General features: G+C 49.7%; 1 protein-coding gene across 1 annotated transcript in view; it reads right to left on the reverse strand.

Moving 5' to 3' along the window:
• IL2RA (interleukin 2 receptor subunit alpha) overlaps window positions 1-15,221 on the reverse strand; it is a 41,925-nt gene extending 26,704 nt beyond the window's left edge. The window contains exon 1 of the mRNA XM_052651242.1: window positions 15,128-15,221. Coding sequence (XP_052507202.1) covers window positions 15,128-15,221 — 94 coding nt within the window. The remainder of the gene's footprint in view (window positions 1-15,127) is intronic.
• Between the last annotated feature and the right edge of the window lie 1,294 nt (window positions 15,222-16,515).

Consider the following 16,515-nt stretch of genomic DNA (forward strand, 5'->3'; position numbering starts at 1 on the left):
CTGTAGGGAAGGTACTGATTTAGGTTCTGAGGTTCTGGGTGCTTTGGAGGCAGCCCTGACTGCTTGTCTACTGTGACTAGCCTAAGACCGGTTCAGCGTAGACCAACAGCAGCCGGAGCGTGTTCCCCAAATCCACACATCAGTAGGCGAGGCCCCACAGAGAAGGGGAGGGTAAGGCTGTGTCAGAGTGAACTGATGATGGGGGTGGCCACACAGTCGGGAGGAGGGTGTTTAAGATTGTCGCGTAGACGAGGCCTGGCGTAGATGAGGCCCAGAGCCCTCTCCAGTACTCCAGGAACTGGCCTCAGAAAGGCAGCCTCGACTGAAAGGCTTTTGATGAGTTTACTCTGTGGACTCAGTCTGGGCTGTCCCCCACTATAGGCCAGCACTGAAGGAAACAGATTCCAAGACCCCCAGAAAGTGAAGTGAATGTGTGACTCTGGGACGCTACGGCCTGCAGCCCACAAAATTCCTCGGTCCACGGGATTTTCCAGGCAAGAACACTGGCATGGGTTGCCCATTCCCTTCTCCAGGGGTCCTTCCCATCCCAGGGATCAAACCTGCATCTCCTGCATTGGGAGGCAGGTTCTTTACTGTCTGAGCCAAGTTCTGCAGAGCACCTTTTAAAGTATCAGCTCTAGGGACTTCTGGTCCAGTGGCTAAGACTCCAAACTGCCAGGGCAGGGGGTGCAGGTTCAATCCCTGGGCAGGGAACTGGACCCCACAGGTCACAACTAAGAGTTTGTATGCTGCAACTAAGACCCAGTACAGCAAAATAAATAAATACAAATATTTTTAAATTCCTGCCTTCCCTAAACTCGCATAGGCAGCACCTGCAAATCGTGGTCTCTGATCAAAGCCATAGGCGAGTACTGTTCCTTTCAAGGGACACCCAACTTAGGTTTGACCACAGGTGATGAATTTATAAGGGGTTTTCATGTTGGGCTTCCTCTTATTGAATTTAAATCCAAGGTGGCAGCATTTTCTAAGGACGTGGGAACTAAGACCTGTTAACCATGATTCAAGGGGAATTGCTTTGTGCTGAAAAGAACAGATGGGAGCCGTCAAGGATGTAGTCATTGCAGCGTGAACTGCATAGAGTTCCTCCCGTGGCATGAGCGATGCCTTCAGTCCTGCTGGTGAACGGACGGGACGCAGTAGGGGAGAAGGCTGGCTGGCGGGGAGCCTGACCGGCTCGATCAGCACAGGGTGGAAGGGATGGGGTTTCACCCTGCTCTGGGGCGTTTATTAACCACAGAATGGCAGAACTGAAAGGGACTTAGCCTCTCTGTCATCTCCGATGCACCGAGAAAGTGCCCGCTCCATCCAAGACATGGCAGTCACTGCATGCTGGCCACTGACCCAGGCACACAGTTGGCTTCCCCGGTCCCCTCAGTAGTAGGCTGTTATGAACATTCATGATAATTAATACTACGACTACTTTATAGTCCATTACTATGAGCAAGACATTGAATATGCAATAAACTGACGTATACAGAATGCTACAGTGTTATTGATATTCTCATCTGTAAATAAGAAGCATTTCAGTGTGATTAATGACTGGATGGCCATCCCTGCTGCTCCGTGTTATACACGATGCAGTGAGCCGGCAGCGTCAGTGTCCTGCCCAGCGTCACACAGCCAGTTCCGCGAGGTCAAGATCCGCAGCCTCTCAGGGGGAGGCACCCATGACCGCGTGCGCCCACCTTTCCTCCCATGTCTCAGCTACTTCCTGTCCCTGTGGCCACGGTAGCCTCTGACCTCCTTCCGCCCCGTCCCCCGTGTGTCCTGTGAGGCAGGAAGGCCGTCTCGGGCACCTCGGGCTGGGGTTCGGGGGGCTGGAGCTTGGAGAGTGGAGAGTGGGCGCTAATATGCAGAGATGGTTCAGACTGGACTCCCCAGGGACTGGGCCTTTGTAAGGAGTGTGGGGCCAGTGAGGCGAAAGGGGCCGGGATTCGGGGCATGTTCCCTGGGCAGCTGGAGGTGGTGGTGGTGGCGGCATCTTTCATTAAAACTGGAGATAACGGAGGACGAGCAGGCCGGCGGGGCGGGGGGCGGGGCGCCCAGCGCTGGCTGTGCTGAACTTGGGAAGCCTGTGGAGAGGTGCTCTGGCTCTCGGCCGTGCAGATCGCAGGCCCAGCAAGCCATGCTGACTGAGCACCTACTGCATCCTGATTACCTTAGGCAGGCTGCCTCGTCCCACGGCAGCTGAGGCCCCTGGAGGCTTGAAGGACCGGCCCACTCCCGGCTCACCCCCAGGTCACTCAGCACCCTCAGGGGCTACACCCCTTCCCCCGTGCCACCTGCCATCAGTCATACACACAGATAACAGGGCTGATGCCCTCAAGCCCAGATGGCCCCCATCCCTGCAGCTGCTCTGTGGCGCCGGCTCCTCCCCAGGTACAGCCCATGCCCCTGCACTTGGCCCGGCTCCGTGGCCAGCTCACAGCTCCACCCCACCGGTGCTCCCCAGCCAGCAGGACCGTGCTGTGTCCTCTGTCATTAACTCGCTCTAGACTTTGCTTCCCCCTTCCTGCCTGACCTGCAGGACCCTTCCCTGTCACTTTGCTCTGGGAAGCCTCCTTGCCCCTTTTCTCTGGGGCTGGGCATGACTCTGCCTTCCCGGACCACCTGCACTCGCCACACCTGTCCATCAGCTGTCCCCACCCTGCTAGTGCTGGCAGAGAATGGTACCCACTGATGGTTTTACAGGAAAACAGGATTACGCAAGTTCAAGCCAGGTTCTGAATCCAAGCCCTGTGAAATCCCAAGTTCCTGAGCCCTTTCTACTCTCCCCAGGTGCTTCCCAGTTGGGAATAATTCCAAGTAGGCAGATGAGATGTGGTAGATTATAAAAGGGGAGGTGTCCCTAGGTGCCAGGCTTTGAAACTGTAGGTGAGGAAGCTATGTTTGCACAACAGGAGCTCTGCCTGCTGGAGTGGGCGGAGCTGTGGGGGGTCCAATGTGCAGGGGACATTCAGATGGACCCGGTCAGAAGAAACGAGATGCCAGGCAGAGGACGCATGCCCCACAGGTGGTGGGGGAACAACATGAGGTCTTTGATCAGGGACGAGGCATTGTGAAAGTTGCTTTCAAGAGAATTAACTTGGGAGTGAATCAAAGAGTGACTTAAAATAAGAGACAGAAAACTTGCCTAGGAAGCCCAGGGGAAATTGATGAGACCGGTTAACTGCCTTCTTCCTCTGTACAAGGATGGAGCAGGTAGCCTGGCTCCGTCACTTTCTGGGGTGTGTGAATGAAAGCCTAGCAACTTCAGTTTCCTCGTCTGTAAAACGGCAATGATCCCAGTGGTACCTGACTCCCAGGGTTGTTGTGAGACTTCGGTAAGATCACAGGTGTAGAAGGCACAGCCGGGTGCCTGGCTGGCCCACAGCTCCTCTCCCAGGAGGAACGGGAGGAGCAGGAGGGTGGGAGTCCCTCCGCAGGAGCCCACTGCAAACTCAGGGTGGAGGAGCGAGACAGGAAACCCTGGGAGAGGGAAAGTGAAACTTGATGGCCTGGTGAGTGAAAGGCGTTGAAAGTCAAAAGTGAAATAAAAGGCCTGTTAGCACATCTGAGCTGAAAACGCTCACCCTTTGCGGTCCCCCGCACTCTCCTGGGTGTCAGCAGGATGTCAGCGGAAACTGCCCTCGTATTGTTAAAAGGTGTTGGGGTTTGTAACTTTTTTGGTAGTTGTTTGTTTTGCTTTCCACTTGAAATAAGGAGTTTTCTCTTCACGAAGATCCTTTTATTCTAAATCAGACGCTGAGCAGAGGTGTCACTACCGCAGGGGCCGGAAACAGATACCACACTCAGCTGGGTCTGCAGGCGCTACTGGTTTCACCCACTGGGGAAGCCGCCAGCCTGCCACAGCCAGGACCGGCGCCCGCAGCACAGCCTCCCCGAAACTCCCGGGAAACTCACAGGGCCCTGGGCAGGAAGAGGCTGACGTCAGCCCAGGCCACGGGGATTTCAAGCAAAACTTGTAAAAACGGCTCCTCTGCCCTTTAACTGTGTCACAGTCTTTCTCTGAGGAGATAGACCGATTCACTCTAAGGCCCTCATTTCATGAAACTATGTATATATAGTTATACACATATATATGTACACATTGTATACATATGTACTAAGATCATGGCATCCGGTCCCATCACTTCATGGGAAATAGATGGGGAAACAGTGGAAACAGTGTCAGACTTTATTTTGGGGGGCTCCAAAATCACTGCAGATGGTGATTGCAGCATGAAATTAAAAGACGCTTACTCCTTGGAAGGAAAGTTATGACCAACCTAGATAGCATATTAGAAAGCAGAGACATTACTTTGCTAACAAAGGTCTATCTAGTCAAGGCTATGGTTTTTCCAGTGGTCATGGATGGATGTGAGTGTTAGACTGTGAAGAAAGCTGACTGCCGAAGAATTGATGCTTTTGAACTGTGGTGCTGGAGAAGACTCTTGAGAGTCCCTTGGACTGCAAGGAGATCCAGCCAGTCCATCCTAAAGGAGACCAGTCCTGGGTGTTCATTGGAAGGATTGATGCTGAGGCTGAAACTCCAGTACTTTGGCCACCTCATGAGAACTGACTCATTGGAAAAGACCCTGATGCTGGGAGGGATTGGGGGCAGGAGGAGAAGGGAACTACAGAGGATGAGATGGCTGGATGGCATCACCGACTCTATGCACATGAGTTTGGGTAAACTCCAGGAGTTTGGGTGAACTTAGGGAGGCCTGGCGTGCTGCGATTCATGGGGTCGCAAAGAGTCAGACAGGACTGAGTGACTGAACTGAACTGAAATATACGCATTGTATACATGTGTATAGTTAGACTCACATATATGTATACATGTATACAGTGCGCGCACACACACATGTACCTGTATATATCATGTGTGTATGTATATACACATAGTGTATATATGCATATTTGTGTATATGTATGTATACACATGGTGTATATATGCATATTTGTGTATATGTATGTATACACATGGGCTTTCCCGGTGGCTCAGTGGTAAAGGCTCTGCCTGCCAATGCAAGGCATACGGACTTAATCCCTGGGTCAGGAAGATCCCCTGGAGAAGAAAATAGCAACCCACTCCAGGGCTCTTGCCTGGAGAATTCTATAGACAGAGGAGCCTGGGGGGCTACAGTCCATGGGGTTGCAGAGTTGGTCACAACTTAGCGACTAAACAAACATAGATATAGAGAGACACGTATATGTACATAAACACACACATACACGTATGTATCCATAGTACATATATGTATGTGTATACATGTATACACTATACGTAGCATGTGTATACAACCTGTATATATCAGATTGGCCAAAAATTTCATTCAGGTTTTTCTGAAAGATGTTACAGAAAAACACAAACTTTTTTATGAACCCAATATATATATGTGTGTGTCTATGTGTGTGTATGTGTGTATATATATATATACACATATATAGTTTAAAAAAACACTCTTCCTTTTAAATACCTAGCACAACCAGACTGACTGGGTTCCCTTCATCCCTTTCTTGGAGAGGCAGGTCCTTCCTGGGTGTTTGAAACTGGAAAGTGGCTCACACACTGGTGAGGAGGTGCCGTCTGTCAGCTCTGCATGTTAATGGTGTGTCTACAACACCCGTGGGCTGTGGGAGCCATCTGTTTCTCCTTTAAGGAAAGGAACTGCTCCCACCAAAAATGTTCGTATTTTCTTGCTCAGGGAGTTTCTTGAGCAAAGGAAAGCTTCTGCACATTTTCTCACTATGCTGTTCTAAACTCAAAATCCACAGTGTTTGATTTCAGTAGCTTTAGTAATTAGTAACGACAGAGCAATGCTTTCAGCCCTTGTTTCTGTCCCAGGTATTAGGACAGTGAGGCAGTTCTTGAGTGACAATGTCACGGACTTGCATAGGAACAAATGCCTGTCTGTGTGGCCATCCACTCTTTCTTTGTATTTGCATTCTGAGTCTCAGCTCGGTTGGCACTGTCTGTGTGATATATTTTTTCTCCTGCTGGATGGAGGGTTCCTGGAGACCCAGGGCTGGGTTGCACCCATCTCCCAACCCTGTATCTGATACATAGTATTTGCTTAGTAAATGTTTGCCAAGTGAATGAATGAACAAAGGAATGACCCTCTCCAGCCACCCTCCTGCGTCCCCCCTCCACCTGCCACACCTGTCCTGCGTGTCCGGCTCAGCAACAGTATTTTCACTCCAGAGAACTTCACAGCAGAGAGAACTCCCTCCATCATGCCTTGGACGCACACCTACCCTGGCCTTTGTTTTCTTATTGCTAAGGCTACAGAAGCAGGGAGGCTTCTGAAGGAGGTATCTATTTTCGGCCCAAACAGAAGAGTGGGTGATTCTGTGGGCAGAGATTCCTGAACATGGTGATGTTGACTCATGCCTGAAGGTGCTCAGAATTTCCTTGCTTCGTGGGCGGCTGGGGCAGACGTGGCTTGAATCGAGTGCTTTCTTTGAAGCCCAGTCAAATGCAGGAAAGACACCCTGAGCTACTGTTTGGCAGGTAGGAGGAGGGGAGAGCAGGATTTAGAGAATTTAAACTTCAGGGATTCTATGGGACTGAAAAGCCAGCCGCTCGAGAAGACGGCAGGCAGCTACTGGGTGTCTGGGGTTGGATGCGGTCGGAACAGTCTTTTCATTTATCGACAACCACAGGGGCAGTGGGGCCTACTCAGAGCAGACTTTCAAAAGGAGAAACTAAACTTCTTTATTAACAGCAGTTTACGAGAATCATCAACAATGCAGGTCCTGCATGGAGCCAGCCTTGCTCCCATCCGGCACCCCAACACTCCCAGTTGCATTCCATGCGATAAGTGATTCACCTCCATGAGCCTCAGTTTACTGGGTACGAGAAGGGGGTGAGAACAAAGTGGACCTGATTTTGAGGATTAACAGAGGCAACACAACGTTTTCACGTAGTGCCTGTGAGAGAGCTGTAAGTATGAGCTCTTCTCGTTATCACTTGTGTTTCCGACGTTTCTTGGGGACGTTCCTGGGGGTCAGGGGTTAGAACTTGGTGCTTTTACTGCCTGGACCCAGGTTCAGTCCCTGTTTGGGGAACTAAGATTCCACAAGCCTTTGTAGTGCAGCACCCTCCAAAAGTGTTTCCTGGCACAAGGCTGAAGGCAAAATAAACCTCAAAGGGAAAAGTGGGTGCTGGGATCAGGGTTTGTGCGGGGCCAACCAGCCAGCCATTCTGCAGTTCACAGCTCTGCCCACCTTCCTCCTCTCCCTCTCTCCCGAGGGCCTCCTGGAGCCCAGCGGGCTTTCCATGCTCTTTAGAGTAAAGGGACCCATCACCTCCTTAGCACACGCACTTTGTGTTCTTTAAAAACCTGCTTCTCTTTCTTCTTTTCAGAAAGAAGCATTTCACTTTTCCTAGTCTCCTGATCCACCTGGCCCTTTCGTTGTGTCCGGAGTGGTGGGTGGGGAAGAGGGCAGCCGGAGGCCCGACTCCACTGGCCTGCGCCGGCCACCCCGCCCATTCTCAGTGGCCTTCTGGTCACCCCACCCGGGGGCAGCCACACCTTGGTGCCTTAGAGTTTCTGCTGCCTGAAATCCTCCTGGGTCCCTGACCCTGAGCTGAGCCGTTGCAGGCACCGTGGCTGATGGAAAGCCGTGTGGACAGGATGGGTTAGGGGCAGAAGGTCACCTGGGCAGTCAGGATGGAAGCCCTGGCGCTCGACAGAGGTCGGGGCAAAATTTGAATGTGGGGAAATAAGACCCCGGACTTCTTGACTGTTACCCAGAGGTGTCATGAGGTCCTAGTGATGCTGACTCGGTGGCCCATTGTGAGAGTACAGACTCCAGACCCCAATGACGTGTGTTACTAGAGGATCAAAGTGAGAGGGCAAGAACCCAGATGCCTCTTGTCAGAACAGAAGTACTAGTTTTTATAGGATCACTAGGCATTTGAGCTTCATTTTTGTTCAGCAAGCGACCAACATGGAGTAGGAAATATTTGAAACGTGGGGCATTTGTTTCTTTGCCCTCATGAACGCCTCAATTTTCAGTTTGTTGCTCAAGGATCATGACTCACATATACAGCGTTAGCCACCTCATTGGGAAACACCACCCCTCAGCCAGCTCCTGAGGTTTACAAGTGCAAGCTCAGAGACACCTTCTCCAAGAAGGCTTTCTGAATGCCCCGGGAAGCACCTCTGGATGCCATGGTGTCATCAACTCTGCCACCTACCACGCTGCTATGTTCAATCTTGTGTCTTTCCCAGACTGGTTTTCCCATTTTTGTTGGAAGTTCTTGTGGGGTGGACACAGCACCCGCTTCTTCTGTCCCATGACAGCTTTGCTACTTAAAATGGGGTTCAGGCACCAGGCACTTGGATCTCATGGAGGAGCTTGTTTGCACCAGAATCTCCTCCCTCACCCCAGATATCCTGAATCAGAATCTGTCTCACAACAAGCCCCCTGCCTCACCTGTATTACAGGTGATCTGTAATACATTGAACTTCAGGAAGTACTATGCTAGGGCATTTATTCCCAGTGAATAGGAATAAAACAATGGACTCGGACCAACCATGAAATCACTATTCTGTGGATTTCAATCCTAACTGCATCTTGAATCATTTGAGAAGCTTAAAAATAATGCTGGCCTATGTCCAGTTCTAATCCCCAGAGAGTCTGACCTAACTGGTCTTGGGTGGGACTTGGACATCATTTGTGAAAGTTCCCCAGATGCACATTTAATGTGTAATTCATGCCAGAAAGCGCTGCTCTAAATACATTTCCCAGTTAGACTTGTGTTTTCTCACTGATGGAAGCAAATCCCAGAGTAAGCTCCAAACAAGTCAAAAGCCGGAAAATTCCTAAGTAATCTTAGAGCGGAAAATACCTAAAAGGCCCAGAGATGATTCTAGTATTGTTTTCCCCGAAATGGGTGACTTATTTGAAAGCCTGGGGAAAGGGGGGATTCAGTGACGGCTGTTGAGTCATTGTCAAATACTGCTGTCTCCCTTGGCAAGTCTTCAAGGTGGGAGTTGCTCAGCAGACGTCTTATCTCCAGTCTTAGGCCAGGAGCAGTTTGAGAGCAAAGACCTTTTCCTTCTCAGTAATCCTGATGCATGGATAGATTGCTGGATGGATGGATGGATGGATGGATGATGGATAGATAGATGAAAGAAATGAAGGATGAATGAATGGAGAGATGGATGGATGGATGGATGGAAGAAGGAAGGAGGAAAGGAAGGATGGGGGGATGGATGGGAAGTGGATGGATGGATGTCACTGAGAGTTGATGTGAAGACATATGGGGAATATTGTGCTGGAATAGGACAGGCCTGGATTCTAGTCCTAGATCTCCACTTCTCTTGCTTCCCTGGTGTCTTTGGTTTTTCCTTGGCAACCCTTGCTTCCAATCTTGTCCAGGCACCCAAGCCTTTTAGGTTACTTTAGCCAAGCCAGCTACATCTCCCTTACTAGTGAGGGTAACATCCTGTGTCTCATTCTCTGTGCTCGGAGTATGGCTATTCAGATATTAAAGAACCTCATGGGAGGTCTTACCTGGAGACCCTGGTTGACAGGGAGGTTATTACCCCAAATATTACTCTCAAAATTTTGTGCATAAGAAAGTTTTCTAAGGAAACATGTAGCAGCACTCCCCAGATTTGCTCAAGGACTCGCTACTCAAGAAAGATGGAGCTAGATAGAGTGTGTCTATCACATTGCTCTTCCTGTTGGGAGTTTCAGGACGTGTACAGAAGTAACAAATGAGGGCCATCTTTACGTGGTAAGGCCATCTCTGGGCTGTTTCCCACCACCACCTCCTCCCCAGCCCCTGCCCTTGATAATACCTGGGACAGCAGCTGACTCCACCTAAGCAGAACTTCCTGAAGAACTTACTAGAAAAGGTAGCAAAAGAGGCGGATGAGGGTGCTCATTAGTGGCCTCCAATCTCTCCTCCCCTGATACATGCCTGGATGAAGAGCAACAGACAGCAGGGTCGCAGGAAGTTTAGGGAACCCCCCAGCTATAGCTTCAGGGGCTTCTCTGGCGGCTCAGATGGTGAAAGAATCTACCTGCAATGCAAGAGACGTGGGTTTGATCCCTGAGTCAGGAAGATCCCTTGGAGGAGGGCATGGCAACCCACTCCAGTGTTTTTGCCCGGAGAATCCCACAGACAGAGGAGCCTGGTGGACTGCAGTCCACGGGGTCACACAGAGTCGGACACAACTGAGCAGCTAGCAATACTGTGACTTCAGAGGGCCCCGCTGGGCTGTGGTGATGCACACTGTTAGCCTGGAGACAGGAATTCTAGGTCCTGAGTCCAAAGGGCTCAGAGGCCATCCCTTGAGCCCCCCTGCCCAGCTCTTCATACCACTTGTGACCAATGTTCTTCTAGGCTCTGCTCAGATACTTCCGGAGAAAGGGCGCCCAGGACTGTCTGGGGAGGAAAGGGTGGAGGGGCCCTTTCCTCTGACTGTTGAGCTCCAGGGCGCTCACCAGAGAAAATCCACGGCCCAGGTCTTACCTCTTCAGTGCCAACCTCCCCCACCCAGCCTCAACCCCCTTCCTGCTCAAGTGTCCTTCCTTCTCGGTTTCTCGCTGCCACCCAAAGACTGGGGCAGGGAGCAGACGAGGAACGAAAGTCGAGAATCACTCATAAGGCCAAGGACCCACGGGTACGCGCTTGGGTGCTCTGACGTGCGAAAAGTACGAGTATCATCCCATATGCATATGTTCATTTTCTCAGAGGGGAAGTTAAAAAACAGGAATTGGAGGGGCTTCCCTGGTGGCCCAGTAGCTATGACTGCGTGCTCCCCATGCTGGGGGCCCAGGTTCCCTCCCAGGTCAGGACTAAGCTCCCACGTGCCGCAGGTAACCATCTCACATGCTGCAGCTGAGACTTCACAGCCACAGCTAAAGACGCCGCAGAACTCAGCACAGATCAAAGAGCCCACGTGCCACGACTAAGACCTGTGCAGCCAAACACGTGAACGAAAATCAGTATTAAGAGAAACAGAGGCTGGAGGGGAGCAGAGAAGAGCCAAAATTCTGCCTGACTGCCTTCCTGGCCAGCACGCGTGCCCCTCTGCGGCTCCCCCGAAGTGATTAGGAAGCCTCAATTTAACCGCTTTCAAGGATGCAAGGGCTTATAGCTTTTTGAAGCAATTGACTGAATGAAGATCCTCTTTCCTCTCCTCCCAGGGAATGGCCTGGGATGAAGAGAAGAGAAAAAAGTTCCCGCTCACGTAAGCCCTCCCTTACGAGAAGCAAGGACATCGACTGAGGGCAAAAAGGCCCCAAGAGCAAACAGCAGAAGCCTCCCCAGCAGGGAGCGGTATTACAGCCGTCACCCTCCCCGAAGCCTGGCCTGAGCGCAGGGCGGAACCTCCCAGAGGCTGGAAATAACCCAGATGACACGTCAGCCTTGGCACTTGGGCCTCCGAAGTCCTCTCAACCCGGACCCTGCTGTATATGTCTTCGGTTTGGAAACTTTTTCATCTGAAAGTACCCCAGCTTGCAAAGGCTTTTTGACAGAGCTTATTTTATTTCCTGTTCAGAATTCTTGACATACAGCAAGAGAACCAGAAGGCAGTCTCAGGATCAGCCCCATCAACCTTCTCATTTTACAGAGAAACTGAGGCCCACGGAGATCCAGCAGTTTGCCCCCAAATCACGCCCTTCACCCCTCCGCAAAATTCAGCTTCCTCCTAACATTTCTCTGCCCTGGCCTCGGGGGACATGGCCCCACTTCCCAAAGGAACTCTCTGCTGGTCATGAGGCGGTGAGGGGGGCAGGGAGTGAGGAAGGGCTGGGGGGAGGGCTAGCCCGACTTGAGGGTGACTGTCGCTCTGATGAGAACGATCTCAGCAAGAGGTGGCACAGGCGCCTCCAGATCACTCAAGGCTTTGCTCAAAGAAGCTAGGAACTCTTCTCCTTGCACATCGGCCATTCTTTACAGCAGCTGACTGTCAGCGAAGCCAGCTCTTCCTGGTGCCTCGATGCTCTCAGATCTCAACAGGAGCAGAGGTACAGGTGGTAAGCAGCACCGCCTATTTAAGAAATGCTGTTTTTAAAGAAAGTAGCAGCTGTTTTATGAGATACTCCCTAAGTTTACCAAATCCATACACACACACACACACACACACACACACACACACACACACACACACACACACACACACGGTTATGATCTATCCATCTATCTATATACGCAACCTTCTCCAAGGCATATCTTAAAGATAAGCAAGGAACATGTGGTAATAACACTTTGGGATCTAGAGAAACTGAATGATTGAATGTGAAGGGTTAAGCGTTTGTGTTTTAATGACAAATGTGAAGATGGAAATTCCAGTGTGGGCAGTCATCTTTACAAGAAGGGATAATTAGACGAAAATATCATCTTCATGGGTTTCCACACTGTGTGTGTGTGTTTTTGAGACTAGGGCATGCAGATTTGATCACAGAATTCCTAGAATGAAAGAAAGATGATGAAGGCACAGATAAACTCTCAGAATTTCCACAGTGCTGAGAAAGGCACCATCAATAACGTGCCTGTTGGCAACATCAGGAGAAGTCTCTTTTCAACCACATCCCAAGACCCAGTAATACAGAGACTAAAAACACCCACGTTGACCAATACACTCCCTGTCAGCAGCCCTCACAGTTTTAAATGGTGGCTTTGGAAATTTTCAGAATGAAAATCAGCCTTATGAATCAGCTAGAAATTGCATCTGTTGACAGTCTGATTGATTTTGTCAGTGACCTCTCCCTTCCTAGGAATAAGATTTGTTTATTTTAAGACTGGGCTCCTCTGAGAGGAAAAAGTCTGAGAGGAGATTATTTCTGACCCTGGAGAGGTTCCTAAGCCATGCGTGGATCCCAGAAATTGAGCCCTTGTCATTCTCTTTGGCTGCTGAGTCCTACTGGTCTCTGGAAGAGGCTGTTGCACGCCCTGTCTGCCCACCTTTCTCTGTGGAGTCACCTCCATAGAGCTTGGGCCCTGTCCAACAGTGAACAGAAAGAGCACTCAGCGGAAAGAACCGGGTTTGAGTCCCGGCCATGTCACTGGCTCTGTGGCCTCTGAGTCTTGGGGTCTTCTTCATCTCGTGGGTTGGTGACATCCACTTTGCAAAAGGACTATGAAGGTGGAAGGAAGACATGTGTCTGGCCTATACAAGGTACTTTGTGCTCAGTTGCTCAGCTGTGTCCGATTCTTTGGGAGCCCATGGCCTGTAGCCCGCCAGGCTCCTCTGTCCATGGGGATTCTCCAGGCAAGAATACTGGAGTGGGTTGCCATGCCCTCCTCTGCGGATCTTTCCAACCCGGGGATCGGATGCATGCCTCTTGTGTCTCCTGCTTTGGCTGATAGCTTCCTTACCACTGCTCCACCTGGGAAGCCCCATAAAGTACCCTATAAATGGTAAATTTTACTTTCTCATTGTCTTTGATTGACTCTCAAATGAAATTTAAAATCCTCAGCTTGGGGCCATCCAGTCTGAATCCCCAGTAGCCCCACCTCTCCACCCGAGGCCGAGGGCTTTCCCTGGCGCTCTGCCGCGCCCCTGCGCCCGTGGTCTCTCCCTCTGGAATCCCCGTGGAGGGAAATTCACTGGCCCCTCGGGACTCTTTGTGCTGGCGCTTTTGTGAAGCCTTCCCAGACGGCCCCCGCTCCCATAGATCTTATCCCACCCCACCCACGCTGGGTCATAACTCTCGGCCCCCGCTCCCATAGATCTTATCCCACCCCACCCACGCTGGGTCATAACTCTCGGCCCCCACTCCCATAGATCTTATCCCACCCCACCCACGCTGGGTCATAACTCTCTTCTCCTCACCAGGTTATACCCCTTTTAAGGTGAGGCTACGTTTTGTTCACGTTTGTATTTCCTGTACTGTTGAAAAGGGGACCAAGAGGCATTGGATAGATTTTTGAAGATGTGAGTGTATGGCAGAGCACTGCGATCAGACCACTCACATTCTCAGATAAGTCACCAACACCTGTCAGTAACACGTGCTTACTCGAAATGTGCTCCCTAGAGATGAGGCCCAGTCAACTGTAAAGACTTTTCTGTTCCCTTGGCCTGCCTCTCACTTTGCAAAGACCCGGCGGAGGCAGAAGTCACATTATAAGTCTTCCTAAAATCATGTCCACTTTTCACTTTAAAGTAATGAAGATCCTACCCCTGGGTCAGTTCATAGCCCAGTGACTGGTCACTTCCCCTCAACAGGCCAAAAAGACCCCTTAGACATCATTGTATTTCACTTCTTAGCACATCTTTCTGTGGCCACTTGGCATTGTTATATGTCTAGAAATGAAAGATATTAAATTATAGATGCTGATATGTTTTCCTGCATAAGCAAGGGAGGACATTTTTAGAAAATTCACATGCCATTAGGAAGGAGGTTTGAAGCTGAAATTGGTGGTTTCTTATTTCTTAAAAAAAAACAAAAACAGAAACTGACAATATCTTTCTGAAAGGGTGAATGAAATGCAAAACTTTCATATATGTACACATACACACACATATATAGACATGCATAGTAGCAGCAGCAGACACATAAGATAAGAATTAATGTTCTCAAAATGATATGCTTATATTTTTTAAAAAACTTCTATAAAGTTGCACATACAAGGAGCTTCCTAGGTATCATTTCCTTAGGCAGTAATAAAAAAAGTACACATCCTTGAAGCTTAACTTTTCTGAGATCCTAAGTGATCCCAGTGCTTCATATATGAGTTACTGACATCTGAGACACATTCACCTGGTATTAGAGAGATTTCTATCAGATTTCTAGTATTATCCTTACGGCCAGTGGATGCAGTGGAAAACTAAATTCATTGGAAAATAAAATCTCTTGAGGAATCTGCTCATTAGTATCCAGTTAACAGTCAAATATCACACCGCTATGTTCTTCCCAGAATCAACTGTCAAAGACCTTGAGTGACAAGAACTCCCCATTCCGAGTTCTCTTTATAAGTCGGTGATGATTGAGGCAAAGAATGGGGCCCCGGTGGGCCATGGACACAGGGGCAGAACCCAGGGTCCCGTCCCCTCCCCGTACTTTCTACTTAGATGCCCCTCGTATTGTGTGATTGGGAAGGGTCTACATCCTTAGCCTTCCCAGGACTGCAGAGGCACCAGTGACCCCTTACCTGTCATGCAGCCAGGTACCACGATGAGTACGAAGAACCTCCACATCAGCAAGCTTGGCGCCATCCTCCTGGCCCCTGGGACCACTGCCGACATCGGGGCCGGGAAGAGAGAGTGTCGCTCTGCAGAGTGCCGGGTTTCCTTTCAGCCTCTTGCTGGCATCGCACTGGGAGACTGGGGAATGAAGGGTGAGTCCGCTCAGGTTGTCATCCTTGCCGGTCCGTCAGCCTCTAGGGCAGTCAATGCTTGCTCTGTATAAGTATTAGCCTGGGTTCCTCAGCCAGGAAATTGTGCGTACCACTCTCTTCTCTAGTCTCAAATATAGGAAGTGGTTTTAACCAGGTTTTTTTTTATTTCTTTCTCAAGTTCAGTTGCTGGGAGGTGTGGGCTGGGGTTGGTGAGAAGGATTGGGGTTCGTTTATGAATCCGTTCTTCGGCTTACCCCTGAAAAGGACAGGGAGATTCCCACTGCCGTTAAAGCAGGGTGAGCAAGTGCTTCTTGGCAGTGGTCTCAACTAGAGTTTCATAAGCTGATGTCACTGTGTAACTGAGGTCCTAGACTCGCAGCTCCCTGGGGAGTTGGCAGGTGCCACTCGAGATGGAGAGGCGCAAGGTCATGCCAAGCAATCTTGGCCCTAGATGGGAATTTCCTAAAGCTGTCTGACCACAGAGCCCTTGAAGAAGTTCCCTGAGTCTCCGGGTAGGGCCTCCAATACTCAGATAATTGAAGACGAAGCACAGACTGCCCCACGCTCAGAGCTCCTGAATACTCTCCCAAGACTTACAATCAGTACTAGCCATAATTCTCTCACCATGATGCCCTGGGTCCTGAATATGAGTTGTCATTTTATAAGACATTTTGCCACCAGGTGTGTTTTCCTCTTGAAAGATCATTACTAAAAGCAGATTTTGGTTTTCAACGTTGGACTTTTTCCTTTCTTTTTTTCCGGAAAATTGAATCTTGCTTTCCTGTTTAATGATCAGAGCTATCTTCTGATTTTCACAGAATAGTTGACTATGTTTTGCCCTCTAGAAATTCATGTCATCATGTATTTATAGTAAAATAAAATTTAAAAAATATTAGCAAGTAAGCAGAAACATTGACAAAAGGAAGACTATCCAGGCATGCCAAAGCAGTTCATAGTTCCAATATGTGTTATTGATAAGCTCTAAGAATATTCTGACATTCTCTAAGAAAGACAATCACTGGGACTTCCCTGGCTAAGACTTCACCTTCCAATGCAGAGGGTGGAGATTCAATCACAGGTCCAAGGACCAAACACCCAAAACATGAAACAGAGGCAACATTGTAACAAATTCAATAAAGACTTAAAAAAAAGGTGCGTGTGTCTTAGTAGCTCAGTCCTGTCTGACTCTTTGCAACCCCATG

This window comes from Budorcas taxicolor, chromosome 13 (assembly GCF_023091745.1).
Source record: "Budorcas taxicolor isolate Tak-1 chromosome 13, Takin1.1, whole genome shotgun sequence".
Taxonomy (NCBI): domain Eukaryota; kingdom Metazoa; phylum Chordata; class Mammalia; order Artiodactyla; family Bovidae; genus Budorcas; species Budorcas taxicolor.